Here is a 22,227-nt window from a genome sequence, read left to right as displayed (position 1 = left end):
TGCCGCAGCCTGGCGGATCCGTCGCGGAACGAACGCCCTTCCCGCGACGACCCGGACTCCCGGAAAACCGTCCTGTCCGTGAACACGTCCCGACACGAACTGGGAATTTTCCCACGTAATAATGGCCCCGATTAAGGTTGCTCCGCGAGGAAGTGCAACACGTGCCCGGTCTGTTACGTAAAAGTCTCGGAATGACGGTGAAGGTTCGGTGGTCCGTAACTGCGCGTACGCGTTCTGGAACGTTCGACTGGTGACGTAACTCGCAAGACTCGTAAACTCAGCTAGGTGACGATTCCACGGATGCAGCTCAGCTACCGCGACAACCCGTGAACTTGAACGTACGACAGGCCACGAGCTCAGGAGACGCGCCTCGTGAGCAGCGCGGAGCGGCGTGCACGTCTGTCTCTGCTCGAGCCCTGAACACTACTGCTGCCCTTCCCCGCCCGCCAGCGGACCGAGGCCCATGGGCCGTGGAGGAGGGGAGGAGAAATCGGCCGGCGTGGTAGAGGCCCCACCCCGCGACGCGCCAGGCTGTGATTACATACTAGCACTGCGAAACATTTGAGAGAAGTTACAAGATTATTTACACAACTTGGTGAGACATTAATCAAAAGCAAATTTACACAAGAATTAATAAATTACGATTACATTATTTACACACTTATTGAGGCTCGCGACCATTTGCAAAATACATAAAGCAGAATTATTTGTAACACTAAAGAAGCTCACTGGCATGCTAGGGCGCACGCGGGTGCGTCCCTGGCCGTCGCACTTCACCAATGGTTCACTTGTATCGCAAGGGAGGACGTTGACGAGGCATAACTGCCTGAAGGAGCCGAGGAGACACTTGGGTCGACGTCAATATATTTTAGAAATGACATTTAATAAGTTTGTCTAAAATAAGTTTGAATATTAGAGTCATACTGGAGACTGTCTGTTTCTTGATAACTACTCCAGTGGCGAATGATAATGCTAATTTGGGGCGGTTTGAGTTACGTCACATATTTCACTATTGAATTTAGGCTGAAGGCCGCAAGGGTTGCACTCACAGCTGTTTTAGTAGAAAGCTACACGTGAGTGACCCGGGCACTCCTACGTCGCACTTGTGTTGCATGGTGTTATTAATTCGATGTGGTGGGTTCATAAAAGTTTTGTGAATTTACTGTATACCTGGCTTGGTTTGTCTTGCCAATTAATGAAGGGCGTTGAAATACCTAAGTACCGCGGCGCTCGCCTGATGGGTGGGAAATGGCTAGGGGCGCGTTCCGTTAGCGGGGTTGAATACTGGCGGTTGCAGGTTGGGCTTCAGGGTGGCCTTCGGTCGGACGATGTCACAATAGTAAAATAAAATTTTACAAACATGGCACTTTCTTGATTCATTATTGATTAAATCTTATTTAGCACCTTACACATGGGAGCAGTCCATACTCCTCAGACCCATGGTAAACCTTGAAACCTAGTTAAAAAGCTGGAATTATGTCACTGACCATGGTGCCTCGGGACGTCACCCCTTGTGGCCAGTGCATGCATGCATGCATGGCTCGTTCATGGCTCGTTCATGGCTCGTTCACCCTTCAATCCCGTTAGCCAAACTTACCATTGTAGAACTTTGAGAGTGGTCTATGTGCCCAACAAGAGTTACATTCCTTGTTAAATCGATGGGTGGGGGATAGTTAACGGCAAATGTACTTCCATGATTTATGAATTTTTTAAAATTATTTGCCTATATTGTTTTGTGTGTGATCTTCAACAATCATGTGTGTCCATTATTTATACTACCACACTAATTATAGCCGCGATTCAAGCGACCTTATCACTGTAGACCCTCCACCTAAACCCTGAGTCGCATCCATACAAGACAACAATCATTATAATCACACTTAGCCAGAAATATGTATACCGGAGGGTCCGAGAAATGGCTGGAGTAACAGGATATGTAGGTTCACCAGAAACAATATTGGTGGCTTGACGATAGTTACACTGTGTTAGCGACAGCCAGGATTTGCCTTCTTCCAGAGGAGGTATGACGTCAGTTATAATTATAGTCACATTATTTTCCCACAAATATATTTTTATAATTATATTTATTTATGAAACAGAATAATATGTGTTTCTAAAATAATTACAACTATTTTTTTTGTTGTTTATTTCTGCGTGGTTATAAATTTTAAGAAAATGGCGTCGTAGTAGATGGTTCAGAAAGAGAATAATTCTGTTTTCATGTGTAATCTATTAAACGCAATATTTATTTTGGTTTTAGTGTGAACAGTTTCAACCTGACTCCTACTGGGATCGAAAGGTAGGTATTTCGAAGCTTAAATGTCACACATGTGTATGGGAAATTGGAATTTTATGTGTAAATGAATGCATGTAAAAAGCATTTGATTGCATGCTAGAAGTGTGGTTTAGGCTCTGTTGCCTATATTTTGTCCGAGAGAGGTAGAACTTAAGGCGTGTTCGAATTAATTACTGTGTTATGAATTTGCGCCCCCGCATACGAAATCCGTGTCTGAATTTTCTAGAACTACATACATAGGCGGGTAAAAGTTGAAATTAGCGGCCTTTAGGGATAGGGTGAATGATAACAAAAATGAGTGAGTCTGAAGGATATACATTGTTCTGCACAAAAAAAACACCCTAATCCCAACATTTTTTTTCAATGTCTTACATAATTTTAAAACCTAAAACTGTAATAATTATGCCTCTACGAACGGACACTACAAAATCGATTAGGCGGTAAATATGTAGTTGGGCGGTATTTGCGGAAAAAAATGTTAAAAATCCGAAAATTCTATTATTCTATGCTCTTTAACTTCCTCTTTTCATTAAAAGCGGCGGAGGTAAGAAATTCCAAATACTTTAGGAGATATCGAATTTTTAAATTTCATCATATATAGTTGAGCGGTATTTGTGAAAAAAAATTTTAAACATCCGAAAATACCTTTAGTAGATGCTCTTCAACTTCCTCTTTTCATTAAAAGCGGCGGAGATAAGAAATTCCAAATACTTTAGGAGATATCGAATTTATCATCACAATTATACCAGTGCATTCATGTGAAATTTACCATTGTTTCTTGTTTACGAGTATCTATTTTTTTTATTGGATAATGATGTCACGTGATTGTTCGTGACAGGCCAGAATTCAAATGAACCAATACGTGATTATTTAGTTCATTTATTGTTTTAAAACGGTGTTTAATTACCGCCTCCAATTTAAGCGAGTTTTTAACGTTTCTAATTTTAAAGTTTTATTTTTTATTGTTGTGCAAGTAATAAGTAACAAAAAAATTTTACGTGAGTTGTTACTGTTCATCCTTTGTCCTGGTTTGTTAGGTCAGGTCAGTTACATTATAAATACTTTAAAACTAAAGAACCATTGAAATAATTTCATATTATTTTTAATGTACGCTTAGTTTCAAAGTATTTATAATGTAACTGACCTGACCTAATCGACCATTTTCATTAATTAGGCATTCACAAACACACAGCAAAATAAAAAAAATGGCGACGGTAGAATGATAAACACAGGTCTTGTGTGCAAAATAAGAACGGCGATATCTCCTAAAGTATTTGGAATTTCTTATCTCCGCCACTTCCAATGAAAAGAGGAAGTTGAAGAGCATCTAATAAAGGTATTTTCGGGCTTTTAACATTTTTTTTCGCAAATAACGCTCAACTACATATTATGAAATTTAAAAATTCGATATCTCCTAAAGTATTTGGAATTTCTTACCTCCGCCGCTTTTAATGAAAAGAGGAAGTTGAAGAGCGTCTAATAAAGGTATTTTCGGATTTTTAACATTTTTTTCCGCAAATACCGCTCAACTACATATTTACCAATTAGGCATCATACAGCATTCCATGGATTGCATAGGGTCACAATATCACGACAACATTAACATGATATACTCTAATAGCGCTGTCTGGCAAATGCATCCATAAAATGCAGTATGGAATATGCTAAAAACTGTGTTGACTGTTTTATTTCTTGTGGACATTTGAAGTGCTTAAACATTATATTTAGCTGTCTCTGGCTTGAAGTAACATGTAGTTTACCTGTTATAACTACTGTTATGGCTTCATCACTTGACTTTTAATTAAAATTAAATATTAAGTTAAGGTAGCCATAAAGTGAAAAATGGTATTTTTGTGTTGACAGTTGGTGTAAAATTATTGTAAATATTACCTGTGATGTAAATATAGTGATGTAAATTTATGTTGTGCTTCAATAGCCTATTTTTTTACATTAAATTAATTAAAATTAGTATTGAAATTAATGAATAATATTCTCAGACCTGCCAACTCTCACGATTTTGGTGTGAGGCTCACGATTTTAAGGTCCATCTCACGCCCTCACGCCAAAATAGTGTTTCCTCACAATTTTTTGGGGCCCCAAGATTTTGTTTGTAAAAGTTACAAAACAAGTTTTACGAAAGCTTACAGTAACGAGTTTCCATCAATACTCGAGTCACGTAAAGGAAGCAATTTTACGTTTTGTAGCGTGTGCCGTGCTGATTTTTCTATCTCGCATAGTGGAAGAGGAGACATTGTGAAACATGTCGCTAAAAAAAAACACAACTAACACGTGAAGTATATTGCTTCCAATAAAAAAATGAATTTTGCTGTGAACAGTTTTAATAGTGTTACACGAGCAGAATGTTATTTTACATCTTTTTTAGTTGCGGCCCTGCATGATCGCTACACGACAGCGCTAAATTATGTTCAACTAAATTAAATCTGCAACCTATAATTTGTTCAAATAAATTTTGAAGCAGAGACCATGTAACATATGTACAGGTATGTCACTTAAATTTAAAGATTCTCATTTGTTGTTTTTTTTTATATCTAACTTGTATTTATGGGCCTGGAAATTTTTATTGAGGACCTCATGATTTTTTAAATTTGAATGTTGGCAGGTCTGTATTCTATTGAAATGGACAGCAAATTGGAGTGGCAAACAGTCTTGGCCCCGGTTTTAACTTGCTGACATTAAACATTCTGTCTTTTTGAAATCAGCCTCGGCTAAGTTGTATTCCTAAGGATCTCTGGAGAACTACCGGATCAAAGAATCTGAGGAGAATGATAAAAGGGGTGGGGAAAGTGAGTGGAAAAGGGAGGACTCCTTGTCACCAGGTGAAACCCCAATTGCAAGTGTAATAGTCAATTCAATTCAATTCAATTCAGTTGAATCAAGTTGCAAATAGGATCAAGAAAACAGTACAGTGGCGACAACAGTTATGGCAATCTCTCGTGGAAAACTGTCTTGGCTACGCTATTAAAGCATAACACAAATTTACATAACTCGAATTTAATGGTTTTCACATGTGAAGTTCTTGAAAAATGGGGATACAGCATTTTAAATTTCATCTATTTATTTCTTGACATACTTATTGAATACTAATCTTGTAAAACAACATTAAAATATTTCAAGTAGTTTACCAGACTGAGCTGAAGTTAGCTCTATCTGCTGGCTCTATCCGACCGCCGGGATCGGAGAGCTTAGTACAACAACATCCTAAGTTATTCCACGCAACTAAAACAATTTCCACCAGAGTTTTTAATTTTTTTAAACCCACTTTGCGAACTTTCTCCATTATAGCAGTTACATTGCGTCCTTCATACATGTGAATACTATCAACAAAAATTAAATTTAGAGTGCGAACCATCGTACAGCTTTAACCAGGGGCTCAGTAAATATGTAGAGTAGCGGTATATGCAAAAAAAATGCTAAAAATCAGAAAATACTTTTATTCTATGCTCTTTCACTTCCTCTTTTCAAATCAACCGGCGGAGATAAGAAATTCCAAATACTTTAGGAGATATCAAATTTTTTAATTTTGAACATGTAGAGTAGCGGTATTTGCGAAAAAAATTTTCTAAAAAACTGAAATTACTTTTATTATATGCTCTTTCACTTCCTCTTTTCATTAAAACCGGCGGAGATAATAAATTCCAAATACTTTAGGAGATATCAAATTTTTTAATTTAGCAATACAACACCTGTACAACCATTTGAACGACGCAATTTTTGTTATTTTGCAGTGTGTTCGTGAATGCGTAATAAATAAAATGGTCGATTAGGTCAGGTCAGTTACATTATTAATACTTTCAAACTAAGTGGACATAAAAAATAATGTGAATTAATTTTAATGGCTGTTTAGTTTTAAAATATTTATAATGTAACTGACCTGGCCAAACAAACCGTGACAAAGGATGATCAGTAGGAACTAAAATGGTCGATTATGTCAGGTCAGTTACATTATGAATACTTTCAAACTAAGCGTACATTAAAAATAATATGATTTAATTTCAATGGTTCTTTAGTTTTAAAGTATTTATAATGTAACTGAGCTGACCTAACAAACCCGGACAAATGATCATAACAACTCACGTAAATTTTTTTTGTTACTTATTATTGCGCAACAATATCCAAATAAAAAATAAGACTTTAAAATTAGAAACGTTAAAAGCCCACCTAAGTTGGAGGCGGGTACATTTCCTTTGCCATTAGAAGGAAATGATGTAGTCGTTCACCTACGTCGCGATACCTCCGACGGAACATTAATAAATAAATAAATAATCACGTATTTGGTTCATTTGAATACTGGCCAATCACGGAACTGTCACGTCACAAAATTGTCCACTAAGAAACATAATAGATACTCGTAAACAAGAAACAATGGTAATCGCAGCATGAATACGCAGGTATTGTGATGAAAATTAAAAAATTCGATATCTCCTAAAGTATTTGGAATTTCTTATCTCCGCCGGTTGATTTGAAAAGAGGAAGTGAAAGAGCATATAATAAAAGTATTTTCGGATTTTTAGCATTTTTTTTCGCATATACCGCGACTCTACATATTTACCTTTCGAACATTTTCCCCTGTTAACAAGGTACATATCCTCCATTTTGATGTTTTAAGTAATGTTCAAAATTTGAAAAAGAAAACAGTCAAATTGATGCATTAGGCAGGAAAAACATGAAAAGGCAGGACCCTGAATATTTACCAATATTTCAGTAGTCAGATATATTAGACTGAGATGATGCTGTGGAATGGTTCTAAAGGTTTAAACAATTTTAACACACAAAGTGGCAAAGTTGGTGTCAAAGGTAAAAAAAATAGTTTCTGCATGTTTTAAAAACTGAGGAAAGTATTGCTAGTTTGTAGCAACTGTGGGGGTGTGTCATATTTTGTGTGTGTGTGTCATAGTGTGTGTGTCTGTCATGGTGTGTGTGTGTGTGTGTGTGTCATGGTGTGTGTGTGTCATGGCGTGGGTGTGTGTTGGTGTTTCAGGAAGAGCGAGTGGCAGGATGATGAGGAAACTGGTGTTGAAGAGCACAACGAAGATGTCTCTGAACGACCGGTGAGCAGCAACACACGGCCCCACGCTCCACAGCGCTGGCTTGACCCGACCACTGTAGGCCTGCCCGAGTTGGGCACTGAAGCCATTCGAAGCCAGCAGCTGTAAGGTCTAATGAATGATCGATCACAATCACCAAGGAACCACTTAAACGTTGGAGATTTTCGCATCTTCATGATAGCCAGAACTACTTCATTTACATTGCATTCACTGTTGGGTGAAGAAGTGCTATACCACAGAGCAGTACTGCCAACAATTAAAATTTGTGCATTTTGGCTACTGCCTAGCAAAATTAATTTTTAAGAGTTAGCCACATTTACAGTCAAAATTAATGAGAAGAGTTTTGTGTGCTGTAAATAATTTTTCAATACAAAATTAATAGATTACCTTCAACCCTTGTATAAGGGTGCAATTTGGCTTTCTTCAGTACTCGTGCATAAATTTCACTCGCAAGACAGCGGCACGATGACAGAACCTAGGAAGAGGCTTGTTTGCGGAGTAAGTTTGCGTAAAATGCATCAGCAACCTTCAAGTTTCACGGGGACTCGCAGGAGACGATTGAAGGACAGTCGTTTCAGCCGTGGAGTATTGAAGTGAAGATTAATTAACAGCTACCACCACTTTGAAGTGTTCTAGAAACAAGGAAACAGGGTGGTAATATATTTTGCCATCCCTTTACCTTGATAAAAATGAATTAAGCCTAGAAATTTTGGCATGATTCTGTTTGCTGTATGAGCAAGGTATACTTTTACTGTTAGAAGTCACAGTGTGTATTTCATTTTTACTATGATGATGCAATGCTTCTAGTCCTGAAAATAAAGTTGAAGGAAAATTGTCTCCAACAAAACTCCTGCCCATGAATTCTGATAATGAGCATATGCTGCTGTGTGGCAGACGGCCCAAAAGTCAAGAAGATGTGAACGGCTACGACTAGTGGTATGAAAGAAAAACATTCTAATCAACAGTGTGTAGCATACTTTCAGATTGCTCCTTCATACTGTTGTATGTAATTTAAGATTTGGTAACTTCAGGCCATGCTTGATGCTAAAGCATTTAGAGTTGTACATAATACAGTTTTGTAAATTTCTTTTAATAGTTTACTTACTATTTATGTACTCTGTTTATGTTGTGTCTATACATCGACCTTTGTTTGAAGAAAAAATTAGGAATTTGGGGCAAGTGATAAAATAACAGCCAACAGACATAACACAAAATAGTTTGGCAGTATACCGATATAAAAACTAATGCATATAGAAAAACAACATAAATATAAAAGGGAAATGAGGAAGAAACACAAATGTGTAGGGCAGAGCAGAGGTGGATATCCAAGTTGTTTTATCGTCCACAACTATCCAAGCTTGTCGTCCAAGCAGTTTGGTACTGACGTGAGTTATATGTTATAGGTGTCCTTGTCTTTCTCGACGTACACCGCTGATTCAGGTGCAGATACTGTCTTTTCTTCCCGCCTACGTGTTAGTAATCTAGGTAGGACATGCCGTGGACTTGTCATGCTCTGAACACAGCTAGTGTGTGTTGAGTAAGATGGTGCTAGATCACTCCGAATGTGGTTGTGTAGACGTAGTACTGCAAGTTGGGCTTTTTCTTGAAACTATTGTTAGTTTCCATGCTGATTTCTGGTTGCGACCAATGAGAGCGCAGCACACCGCTAAGCGTGGAAGCAGTGACATTTTCCCTTGAGTTTTGATATAACTGTCGTGGTGAAACCATTCGTATAAAGTGATGGAATTATGTATGATGATTTTAATAGTATAGACCAGGCGTGGACAGAGAAATAAAAACTCTAGTGTTATTCGATTTTACTAGCAAGTTTAAGATAGATGAATTTTTATTCTCTGGTGTTGTAGTGTCTTTTGACTGTCGTGGTACAGTGTGTTCAGTGACTTAAGCACTTGGTGCGGTGATAAAGGCTTTAATTTTAGATAATGTGTACATGGCCGGGGGAGGGGGGAACACACCGTCTATTGCAGACATCAAAAGAGATGGACACACTTTGACAGGAGTAGAGAAGTCGCCGAATTACATTTTCCCGGTCAGGCCTAGAAAACTCTGTAGCCACTTTGGGCTCGTAAAAATTGTAATTTTTCAGTATGGAGAGCATGGCTAGCAAAAAAGTGTGAATTCTTTTACGTTATTTTTTTTTCACACAGCTTATTTATGGCACAGATTAATTTTGGTACTTAATTTATCATTGATCTTAGGAAAATGTTGCTTTGCTAAATTACAACTCTCAGAGGAACACAACCCAACAACTTGGTATGACCGACTGTATAACTTTTGGAGCGTTGTATTTTCATCATGATGATCCCTGGGTGTAGTCAGGGTTTGGATAAGAAGGGGAGGCAAAGGAAACTATGAGAATATATTTTGGATAGGCCTTTTTCTGGCAGCTTGGAAAATGTTTGTAAAAAGAGTGCTTAAAAACTTGTTTGAAGGCTATCTGAAACCTTTGTGCATTTTTAAAAACTAAATTCTTGTATTAAAATTGCCATTTTTAGCACTGCTTATAATTTTTTTTCTAACATGTATCCAGAGAGTAGTCTACTTTCAATTTTGTATATTCAGTGGCCATAATTAGTCATGTTAAACTGACCTATGAAAATAAATTGGTTTCTTGTAGTGGGGCATGGTCTCACACTGCCCTTTGACTGCGCCCTTGATTTTAACATATTTTCATTTCATGGTGGGTATTTTTTTGGTTTTTTTTTCACTGCACTTAGATTTACACCAGTGGGTCAGTTCTGCCCCTTCAATGGCTGCAACCGAGGTTTGATCCTACAAATTAAGGGTAGGATTTTCCCCATGCGATTTTCCTTAAGTCCTTACGATCAACCACATCCGAGCCAAGGTCATATCATAGAGGGATGTGACTATTTTAGAAAGGGTTGGTAAGACTGCATCTGAAAGTGTGTGAGATTGCGATAATCATTACAAGATGCTCTCTTCCTGTGTTCTAACATTTCTTCTTTTCTTTTCTTCGCGTGACTGGTTTTGACAATTACCACCTTTGATCTGTTTCAACTTTTGGATTTTGCTTGTCGATTGTTTTGAAGTTTAAAGTTTACTTTGTCTACTGGAGTTTTTTCTCGAGTATGATATGTAAAGATCTTGTGTGTAGCCAGTTTTAATGACTAACATACACAGACAGTTATAAGCAGTTAGAAACTTTCTTTTTAGCGTTGGCCTAAATAAATATTTTGAAGGGATTCTTTCTGCAATAGCTATTTATATGTAAATTTCTGATTTTGTTGATTCTGGTTTACTTAGCTTAAAACCTTGTGTTTGGAACAAAACAAAGCTGCAGTGTTTTAGTGGTTGAATGAACTTCATTAAGTAGTAAATCATCTGCTACAAAAATAAAACAATCTTTATTGTACTTGGCTGCTAAAGTTGTATTTTTTTCGCAGACAGTATACAAATGACGTACTTGTTTAGGTTAGCATGTACAGTGAAGGATAAATTAAATACACTTGTAAAGAACATATCTCATCAAAAATTCAACATGTGAGTTTTGTTAAGGTGTGCCACTGTTAATTCAAAAATTGCATCTACAAGAAATAAAAAATTTAAAAGCAAAGGTATAAAATATTAAAAAATGACATTGTAATTGGAAAAAATAAATATTTATTCCTTATCTCATTCAGTATTACCATTTATGAATTAACATATTAGCCTATATATCTGAATATTATATAACAATTATTTATCTGGGGTAAATTTATTCCATCCACCCCTTGCATCCTTCCTTAGATAGAAGATGATAAAATATTGATTTGATTAAAAAAGTTAAGTTGTATGTTCGAAAGATTTTCCTTTTGAATAGGCTGATAATTGTTGCAGGCAGCCAATTCATTACCAATTGTTCTAGGTTTCTTATTGTAAGCACCTGTTTGTGGCACTAAATATAAGAAAGTCTGAATTCCAAATAGTTTACATTTTGAAGAACCTTACAAAATATCACCATAAAAGACATTAATTTATTATTATTAGTTTATTAACTTGTTTGTGACAACTATTTAGCTTGCGCTAAGTAGGTGTATTCGAAATTGTTATGCTTTGGTTATGTTGGAAGAGATGTAAAGATGATTTTTAGTGGTATATATCACACATTTGTGAAGAAAATTTGTCTTGTAGCAACAGGACTACCTATTTAATTTTTATAAAGTCCCTTAAACAACTTTTATATTTAGTTATTATATAATTAACGAACGAAACACGTAATGTCTTCGCCATGATGACGGAATTTTAAAACTAACCTGTAGCCATGTAAAAACGAACATCCTGATGACGTAAGTGGTTTCCTGAGAGAGTATTTAAAACAATGATAAGTGGTTTCCTTTTTAAGTATTTAAATTGTGGCAGATATAGAATAAAAAGGCAGATGCTGTTTGCAACTCTCGGCAGAAGGAATATAACCCACACTTGCAATCTGGGGATCTGTCGCACAATAGAAAGAGTTGCATGGAACTGGTTGCCTTGAAAACACACACACACACACACATACTGTGCCTCTGGAGAAAGCTGCCAAAGAACAGTTGTACTGCATACCTTTCAATAAAGTTGCCTGTGATTTGGGTGGATGTGACGTACAAATGGATGGTGATAACCGAAAAATGTTGTTACGAGCAGCTTTATGGTGTTGAGCTGTGAGAATTTAACATGAAATCCAATAACGGGACAGTTGTTGCGAAAACAAATGAAATGGTGTAGGAGAGTCTTACACCGTTGTATCGCAGCACCATGCAGAGGCACAAGTTGAGTTTGGTCAGCAGTTAAGAAATGCCATACCACAGAGAGAGAAAAAAATGCGCTTTCCAGTGCTTACTGACTACGTTCCGGAGGAAGTGCTGGCGGCCTGTAAGTGTGTACTAACGAGCTGTTGTTGTGATACTTGTGTGTGTGCACGCGTGCGCTCGCTCCCGCCACCAGAAGGCTGGCGGGGCAGTGCCGCGCCGCGTTTTGGGGCCGTGTTCGATCCGTGCCAGCACCAGCCGAGAGAGAGGGGGTTTTTTGGTGATTCTGCAGCTTCACGCAACTTCGCAACCACCACGCCGAATTCACCGTGCACAAAATTCGCGAGAACAATGCACTGCGGCAGCAGGCCTCGATCAAGAACCAGCGCCTCGCGCAGCAGATGGAGCGGCGACCGGCTGTCATCGCGGCGTTGCGGCTGAAGAAGGTCAGTACCGCTGCTGCTCTCTCGAGTGTTGCGTTGCACGAGACAACTGCAAGCATGTCAGGGCTATGGCCCCCCGCCATTACCTGCCTTCGCGGTAGGAGCGGGGGCGACTGAATTGTTGCCTATTGGAAGGGCAGCCCTTCAGGATTTTTCTGACAGTGGTTTATTTGTACAGCGACTGGAAGGGCAGCCCATCCAATTTCTGAAAACACACTCCTTTAAGAGTTTAAATAATCCTGAAAACTTGCCCCTTGGATGGGCAGCCCATCAGGATTTTTCTAACAGTAGTGTTTTTGAAAGGTTGTCTGAATTGTTGCCCCTTGGAAGGGCAGCCCATCAGGATTTTTCTGACAGTAGTGTTTTTGAAAGGTTGTCTGAATTGTTGCCCATCAGGATTTTTCTCACAGTGGGGTTTTTGAAAGGTTGTCTTTAATTGTTGCCCCTTGGATGGGCAGCCCAGCAGGATTTTTCTGACAGTGGTTAGTTTATAAAGTGACCTAACCTAACCTAACCTAACCTAACCTAACCTAACCTAAACTAACCACTGTCAGAAAAATCCTGATGGGCTGCCCATCCAAGGGGCAACAATTCAGACAACCTTTCAAAAACACCACTGTCAGAAAAATCCTGATGGGCTGCCCATCCAAGGGGCAACAATTCAGACAACCTTTCAAAAACACCACTGTCAGAAAAATCCTGATGGGCTGCCCTTCCAAGGGGCAACAATTCAGACAACCTTTCAAAAACACCACTGTCAGAAAAATCCTGATGGGCTGCCCATCCAAGGGGCAACAATTCAGACAACCTTTCAAAAACACCACTGTCAGAAAAATCCTGATGGGCTGCCCATCCAAGGGGCAACAATTCAGACAACCTTTCAAAAACACCACTGTCAGAAAAATCCTGATGGGCTGCCCTTCCAAGGGGCAACAATTCAGACAACCTTTCAAAAACACCACTGTCAGAAAAATCCTGATGGGCTGCCCATCCAAGGGGCAACAATTCAGACAACCTTTCAAAAACACCACTGTCAGAAAAATCCTGATGGGCTGCCCATCCAAGGGGCAACAATTCAGACAACCTTTCAAAAACACCACTGTCAGAAAAATCCTGATGGGCTGCCCATCCAAGGGGCAACAATTCAGACAACCTTTCAAAAACACCACTGTAAGAAAAATCCTGATGGGCTGCCCATCCAAGGGGCAACAATTCAGACAACCTTTCAAAAACACCACTGTCAGAAAAATCCTGATGGGCTGCCCATCCAAGGGGCAACAATTCAGACAACCTTTCAAAAACACCACTGTCAGAAAAATCCTGATGGGCTGCCCATCCAAGGGGCAACAATTCAGACAACCTTTCAAAAACACCACTGTCAGAAAAATCCTGATGGGCTGCCCATCCAAGGGGCAACAATTCAGACAACCTTTCAAAAACACCACTGTCAGAAAAATCCTGATGGGCTGCCCTTCCAAGGGGCAACAATTCAGACAACCTTTCAAAAACACCACTGTCAGAAAAATCCTGATGGGCTGCCCATCCAAGGGGCAACAATTCAGACAACCTTTCAAAAACACCACTGTCAGAAAAATCCTGATGGGCTGCCCATCCAAGGGGCAACAATTCAGACAACCTTTCAAAAACACCACTGTCAGAAAAATCCTGATGGGCTGCCCTTCCAAGGGGCAACAATTCAGACAACCTTTCAAAAACACCACTGTCAGAAAAATCCTGATGGGCTGCCCATCCAAGGGGCAACAATTCAGACAACCTTTCAAAAACACCACTGTCAGAAAAATCCTGATGGGCTGCCCATCCAAGGGGCAACAATTCAGACAACCTTTCAAAAACACCACTGTCAGAAAAATCCTGATGGGCTGCCCATCCAAGGGGCAACAATTCAGACAACCTTTCAAAAACACCACTGTCAGAAAAATCCTGATGGGCTGCCCTTCCAAGGGGCAACAATTCAGCTCCCCCTAGGAGTGGCCCTCCTTTACAATTGAGTAAAAAGTCCCTTCACAGTTGGGGCATTGGATCTCCACACATTGGAAACAGCTAGCCGTAACAAATATCTAATAAAAAAAATTTCCCAACTGGTAAATAAATTTATATAAATCAATATTCCACAATCAATGTATATATTTAACTATTGTGCCCAGATGAAAACAGTTAAATAACAGGGACTGTAAATAATCATAAATCATAAAAAATTGTATTTGTAAGACTAGGTGTGCTAGTCTTGAACATTCTTTCAGATTGGATCTCAGTACGGTAAGGTTGCCCAAATCTTGATTGCACTTGAACTAAATGTTTGCTTTTGTAACAACGTGCTACGACATGCAGTGGTACTGGTGAAACGGGCAGTTGTGTGTGCACGGGTTGCTTGCAGAAGAGCGTGCGTCAGCGCCTGGGACAGCCCATGCTCCAGGCCAGCGTCAAGGACCGTCTCAGCCTGGGCCAGCGGCTCGGCCGGGGGTCGTTCCGGGGGGCGCGGGCGTCCCTGAGCTGGCGGGGCAGGGGCACCACTCGCGGCACCGCTCGCGGCACCTCGCGCGGCCAGAGGGGCCTCTACCGTGAGTGGCAGTACCCTTCACGACGTCACCCAAAACAATATTAGTGCAGCCGTGTTTGTTTTAGCAAGTTGGATGGCTCGAGTTCCCATCACACATTTGCATGTGGGACGGTTTCTAAAATAAGACGGATGTTGGCCCGATCGGCCAATCACGATCGTGCCGAGCGAAAACGGAGATGGCATCCGTTTCCGTCTTGACGCTTCTTTTAAAAATGGTGAAGAGCGCACGGCCAGTTGAAGAGGTTAAAAATGTTATAACGACTAAAATAATGTTAACGTGATTGTGGTATGCGAAAACATTTAATGCGTAAAAATGAAATTATGTTTTAATAACTTAAATGAAATCTCTGAAATTTTTTTTGATTATTTAACAAATATTATTATAATTTATATTAATCTGTGTTCAAAAAAATTTTAAAATGCGCAAACATGGTAACAAGTGAAAAAATTCCGTCCAGCACTGCGATGAATGATTTAATTTAAAAATTGAGAAGAAAAAAATTGAAAAGTTTGAGATAGCTCAGACCAAACATAAACTTTGATAGTGTGGCATGATTTAAAACGTATTCGAGGTTAACTGTCCAAATATATTTGATGGAGAAAATTGGAAGCTATTTTTCATCCAATACTACCCCTCCATCTCTATTGTCAAATATATATTCGAGAGATATTTGACAATGTGATGGCATTGAGGCACTGTAAAGGCTTGCCGAGACAAACTCAAGCACCTCACACCTCTTTGGAATTTCAAGATGTGGTTCTATAATTAAGTGGCAGGATATTAGGCCTTCGCCTACGTGGACACACATACGGTGTGCAGAGCAGAGCTTCAGAAAAATCCACGCAATTTAAAAAAAAACTTATCAAGATATCCGAGTGAGATCTGTTTACTAAAAGCATTAAGAATGCACTGAGGGCGGATTAGAAGTTCTGTATACGTATTTTCATAAGAGCTAAAACGTGTTTTTTGTTCAGAATAACGGCTGGTAAAGTTTCTTGAAAGCACCCGAGGGTCATGCGTTACACCTTTATCTTCATCTTCGTGCGATATAAGGTTATGACGAGAAGACTGCGAGCCAGTCCAGAGCATTGGGCTTGGGAGATACACCGCTGTAGAAGCACCAGCGAGCATCACACTTACCACACTGCCTCACTAACACGGATGTAACCTCATCTGGGCAGGCTCCCAGCACATACCAAGTTACTTACAATATTGTGTACAAAATGTTTCATATGAAATGTGATTTAACATTTAAGTTAACTTTTTGTTTGATTATGTCTTGTGTTTATCATAAACATGAATAGAGCTGTTTTTAAAAACTTAATGCACATCTGACATTTAATCGCCTCTTAACTTTATTGTAAAAATTACCTCGTGTTACTTAGGCCTTTCACTCGTGCACTTCATTTTAATCAACCCTAACCAAATTAAGTATTAGACCTTCAGTTTAAAATTTGGTAAATTACCTTAGCAGCATTTTAATTAAACCAAAACAGTCCTGACTAGGGATGACTTCAGGAAGAAATAATTGAAAAAGCCCATTTTTATTCTTTACGCTGTTAAAAATATGTTTAAAACTAATACCAAAGGAAAGTGCAACGTTTTTTTTATGCTATAATAAATTTTGAACAGTTTGGCTGGGTTGCCAAACGGTCACCTTAATATCATACGTACGTTGGCCAACTCTCCCCCCCCCCCCCCCCCAAAAAAAAATTCTCCTGGAGATTACCCCATTAAATTACTCAAGATACGTATGCGCTGCAAATGAAATAGAGACAACATGTTTGTGGTAAAATAATACAAGAAAAACTGTGTCAAAAAATTCACTGATTTTCTTGACTCTTTTTGTTGATAATTGCTAATAACTTTCACATTATCAAGTATTATTACTGATTAGTGGTTTATTTATTTCTTTTTTTTACTCTCCCAAAATTAATATTATAACTTTTCATGACAACCCAGCTATCCTGATGTTTCATTTCCATCGTCAGCTGTGAAGGATTCTAGCTCAAAAGCTAAGGCTGTTGCAATGTGCGGTATGTACAGTTTATAAACTGTAAACACTTAGTTGGTTGCTTGATTTCAAGTGAGTTTCATGTTGCCCCATTGTGGCGTTAATGCCTTGTCTTCAGGGGCGTAGGCATGTGCAGCCATGTGTTCGTTGCGCAGGGCTCAGCCGTAGTGACAGCATGACGTCTCTGCGCTCGTTGCGACGCTCGCAGAGCGTGACGTCGCTCAACAGGAGCGCGAGCATGACGTCGCTCAACAAGTTCCCCAGAGGCAGAGGGACGAGGGGCACGCGGGGTTCGTTGAGACGGCCGTACAGAAGAGGTTTTAGAGGTGTTAGAGCAGGTAGGTGTTTAGTTTGCAGAGTTGCCTGATAGATGCACTTGGCTTGTCAACATTAAAAATGTTATACTGTATTTACTCGCATATAGGTCGCGGCAATTTTACCAGATTTGATGGGGGGAAAATGAAGTGCGACCCATATGTGAAGAAAAAATTTTAAAAATTTTTGAGGAATTTTTTTTTTTTGCAATACAGTAGAATCCCGCCGATGCGACCCCCCTCTGATGCGTCCATTCTGTTTATATGATCGTTTTTTGAGAAACCGTGAAAAATTTGAGCAGAGAAAGTCGAAAATTTGAGTAAAATCGGCTGAAAACCAAGTCTGTTACACTTTGTTGGGCGCTATGTGTTCACGTTTGTCTTGGCGAGAGCTGTACTGTAAGCAGGCAGGCATACAAAAGACGGCTAAAAATAGATACCACCCCTCTAGACTGTCCACGCGGCAGTGTCTAGCCGAGCTCGGCGCGTCCAATATCGCACGAAAAGCCCTCTCAGCTGTCATGTTATCTTAAGCCCGCCGCACACGGTACCATATTCCTTACAATATTGTAAGCTGGGAGTCGTACTGGCTCTGCTATTAGTTTCTTCACTCGATTTCAAACTGGATACTAGTAGCTGTACGAGCTGGGCTACTGGTTTTGCGTAATAGACTGCGTCCTATTTTCGTTGCTTGGTGTGTTCCAATATTTAGGAGTGGCCAATCAGAACTCACCAAAACAGCATGAAGGGTTGTTTACACTTTTAAACACGCATGTCGTGATAAACATGGACGGAAAGAAGTGGAATAGTGACCAACTTCTCGTTTTAATAAATGCATACAAAGAAGAGCCTTGTTTGTATGCAGTAAAAAATGTGAATTATCATAATAAAAATTTGTTGTGGAGAATATTCTATTAACAAAACTAGTAAGGCAGCTAGAATCGTGTGCAGCAGAAACTTGTAGCGCACCTAGTGTTTCAGCTTGTAGCCTACACAGTACAGAAACCAGTAAGCATTCTAGTAAGCAAACTAGTAGAAAATATTGTACAGTGTGCGGTGGGCTTTACTTACCCGCCCGCACGAAAAGCCGCTGTGGTAGCTTCTGCGAGAGCATAAGAAACTCGTCCGACCAGGCTGGCGGTAGCGGCGGCTTGACGTCATACGTGACGTGACGCTTACCTCTCCCATACCCTGCTAATTCTTCGAGGCTCATCCCTCCCAGAGCCACAAACCATGTAAAAACACCCTCCCTCCCTTTCCCAACTGACATTTCAACACATTCCCTCCCTTATTCAACCTTCTGCGTGAGAAACTGTCAGCATCCTCCTCCCCTCCCACACCGCGTGCGGCAAAAGCCAGGTTGTATAGTCCATTCTCGGTAAAATAAATATTTTTATGGCCTTATACGACTGTCCTTCGCCGTTAATAAAAGTTTTGAATTATTATGATACAATTTGTTTATTAGTCACACAGCAGTTTCTGCTGAAAAATCACTAATACCTCAAATTTTATTGAATAGAAAAATTTAGCAGGGCCGTAAATATATTTATTTTACTGCATAGTTACTTTTCCATCTGCATTCGAACGTGTTTCTTTTTTTTTTTTTTTTTACGCTGTGAAGGGTCGTGGAAAAGATAATTGCTTGAGCTGTCAAAATAAACATCGCTGATGGCAAGTGCGGGAGCGCATCCTGTCGGTCTGTTGCTGTGATTATCTACTCCAAAAACATGTCACAGCATTTCAGGATAGTATTGTTCTTATATCTTTTGTTTATAGCCGAATGTTTTCTACCTGATCCACACAAGTTCCTTCGCCACGTTTTGAACGAAAATAACATCCAGCTGGCTAGCATAGCCGAACTCGCGTGACGTGAATTCACTTAGCGTGAGTATTTATCGGAACCCATAACAAAAACCGCTGTAGATATAAAAAATCATAACAGGCCTTTTTTTATTCGTAATTAAATTTACTACAACTTTTATTCTGTGCATTTTTTCAATACAAAGCACTGTTTTCGAGTTATAGTCTACAATTAAGACATTTTAAGAAGTCAGGAAGCTAACTAAACTTCAATTTTCTATATGCGATTATTACGAGTACTTGTTGTTACAACAATTTATCACGCCATTATTAGCTCTCGTAGTAGCGAAGTTTTACAGTACCCGTTAACTCTTTTGTGCACGATGCGCCGGTGCGACGTATATGTGGGGAATCTTAAATACCAAGCTCAAGACCTCAAATTATGGGTGCGACCTATATGCGATGACGACCTATATGCGAGTAAATACAGTATTTATGTCATACTTAACTGTTTTTTTTAATTATACTATTTTTGGAATTTTTTAAGACCATAGTTAGTTTCTTTTGACTGTATTATTACTAGGCCTGTGTGAATATTCAAATTTTGGAATACAAAAAATAAACTATTTGTATTCGATTCGACCTCAAATACTAACACTTTGAATTAACGAAGATTCGTTTGGTTACGTATACTTGACATAGCATACCTTGTGAGTTTGTCATATACCAACATTCTTTTCTGAGATTACTTCAGGTTTTGAATATAAATATCCTTTTTTAATCAAAAACATGAATAATAAGTGATGTTTTTAACAATGCAGCAAGCATTCCAGGTTTTTTCGCTACTGTTTCGCTAAACAGTAATGGAAAAAAATCACGTAAATAATTCAAAACACTGCATATTTGTTTTTCCTAACTTGAAAACAAAATATTATTTATATTTTGTCACACGCACCATAAATGGAGAAAAAAAAGTCAACCATGGACTACAACACCACAAAACACAGACATTCCATTAATCAGAGCATTAAAAGGAGTTTCAACAGTGTATAAATTGATTGTCACAGTCCTCCTAACACCTTGTGATACAGTAGCACCTTACTTGCTGTATAAGTCTATGATGAACTAGACGTTGTGACTCAATTATATAAGAAAAACGTAAATAATGGTTAAGATTACAGATGAAATTAGCACAAGATGTATTTATAATATTGCTGAACTAAAATACAATTTCCCGGCCTGATTTTAACAACGAAAACTCGCGAATAACTAAGGTTTGAATATGCAAATATGAGCTCATTCAGTCACTAATTTGTAAATGTGGCATTTAAAAAAAATTCACTTTTTAGTAAAATAGATTACAATGGATTTCACAAATGAAATTTTTTTTGTGTATGTGATAAGACTGATAGAGTGGAAAATGTAGCAGGCTTGCTTAGGCAGGAATTTCCTCATCACCTCTTGTAGACTGGCACATTTTCAGTTATGTTGCAAGAAATAAGTTTCTCCCAATTCTGTCGTTAAAGAATAGACTGTTGATGTATCATATGTGGAGTTGCCAAAAAAAGTCTTGTGTACCCCTGTACAGCGAACCTCCTTTATAAAAAACTGTTTGCTAAGTCTAGTCCAAAACTGTATCTAACAAGGCATTTTCACCTCTATATAACAAAGGGACAGAAATATAAATTCATGTAATTTTTCTTTCAAATAACCAAAGTGTATTAATATTTGATAAATTATGTTATTGATTGAACAAATAACTGTTTTAAAACTGTCCCAAAACTACTGAAGATGGTTGATGATAGTAATGAGGAAATTAACACGATAGTTACATGATCATAAGTTTGACTATTTTCTTTAATCAAATAAATTTTCACAGCATATTATTTGCGTGTGGGACAAGAAATCCACTGCAATTTTTGTTATAGTCACACTCAAATTTCCACGTGTTGTGTCCAGGAATTGTGAAAAATTCGACACCATAAACTTCCCTTGTTCTGTTCCACCCGTTTATAACAAACACACAATAATTATGTTGTAAAGAGGTTACTGCACTTATAAAGTATTTAATATATGTTCCATTCATTCCCCTTGTAAATGATTATGTATGTTCTGTCATCACGGTTTTCTTTCCATTGTTGAGTAGAATTACTAACACTGAACTGAAAAGACTGTCCTGATGGTGTCGTGTTGGTTATTCCAGGCCAGTTTTCTCAGCGGGGAACGTACGGACGTCGAACGTTCAGAGGCAGCAGATACTCCCAACAAGGCCAGCGCGGCAGAGGACGTGGCACATTCAGGTACAGCTCTGGTTCCACCCGCGCAGTTCACGATGTTTTAACTAAACAGTTAGCACTTACTGGTACCATATTTACTTATGAAAAACCAACACAGGTTAGTTATTTATGCACATATTCAACCACACTGTGCAATATTAATTTCTTTTTTTACTCAAAATGAAAATTTTTTGCATAAAATGTGTGACCTATGTGCGGGTAAATAGGGTAGACCCTTTTGCTAACTGTCACTTGCAAAACATTATATTGTAAGAACACTGACCACCACATGAACACGTTGGCAGAACAATGTGGAGATCATTGATTCTGCTTTTGAGAATTATTGACAAATTTGAGATAAGTCTATGACAAAGACTATAGCATAGGGTGCTAAAATATAAAATATGTTGTAGTTTGTTTTTAATATGTATTTTAAAGCATTTTTGTTCTAAGCTGTAGACTGCATCTAATTTTACTGATACCTAACACTTTATAAACAAGATTAGTGATTGAATTAACATTTCTTTATTGCACTATTAAACCATCTGTGTTTTTAATACCTGAGTGGCTTTAGAAAAAATATTTGCCAAGTCATGAGGTTCTCAAGGTTGGGAAGCACTGGTATAGTCTGTGATACAACCAACCTCTCTCTGGGAGATGCTTCAGTTGTGCAGTTAGGCCTGTGTGC

General features: G+C 38.7%; 1 protein-coding gene across 1 annotated transcript; it reads left to right on the top strand.

The window, feature by feature from the left end:
• Positions 1-2,169: 2,169 nt before the first annotated feature.
• LOC134536269 (chromatin target of PRMT1 protein-like) lies at positions 2,170-21,952 on the top strand. The gene is made up of 6 exons (XM_063375985.1): positions 2,170-2,299; positions 7,296-7,365; positions 12,406-12,559; positions 14,952-15,135; positions 17,305-17,487; positions 21,467-21,952. The coding sequence occupies exons 2-6, from the start codon at positions 7,313-7,315 to the stop codon at positions 21,721-21,723; spliced, it is 831 nt and encodes a 276-aa protein (XP_063232055.1). The 5' UTR covers positions 2,170-2,299; positions 7,296-7,312; the 3' UTR covers positions 21,724-21,952.
• Positions 21,953-22,227: the final 275 nt, after the last annotated feature.

This window comes from Bacillus rossius, chromosome 10, assembly GCF_032445375.1.
Source record: "Bacillus rossius redtenbacheri isolate Brsri chromosome 10, Brsri_v3, whole genome shotgun sequence".
Taxonomy (NCBI): Eukaryota; Metazoa; Arthropoda; class Insecta; order Phasmatodea; family Bacillidae; genus Bacillus; species Bacillus rossius.
This window is presented reverse-complemented; position numbering and strand designations above follow the sequence as displayed.

What these genes read in the sequence shown, in the direction of transcription:
- LOC134536269 (XM_063375985.1), top strand. Translation starts at nt 7,313, where the DNA reads ATGATGAGGAAACTGGTGTTGAAGAGCACAACGAAGATGTCTCTGAAC. An exon ending in AAGATGTCTCTGAACGACCG is followed by an intron (nt 7,366 to 12,405) that starts GTGAGCAGCAAC and finishes GTGATTCTGCAG; the next exon opens with CTTCACGCAACTTCGCAACC. An exon ending in CGGCGTTGCGGCTGAAGAAG is followed by an intron (nt 12,560 to 14,951) that starts GTCAGTACCGCT and finishes GGTTGCTTGCAG; the next exon opens with AAGAGCGTGCGTCAGCGCCT.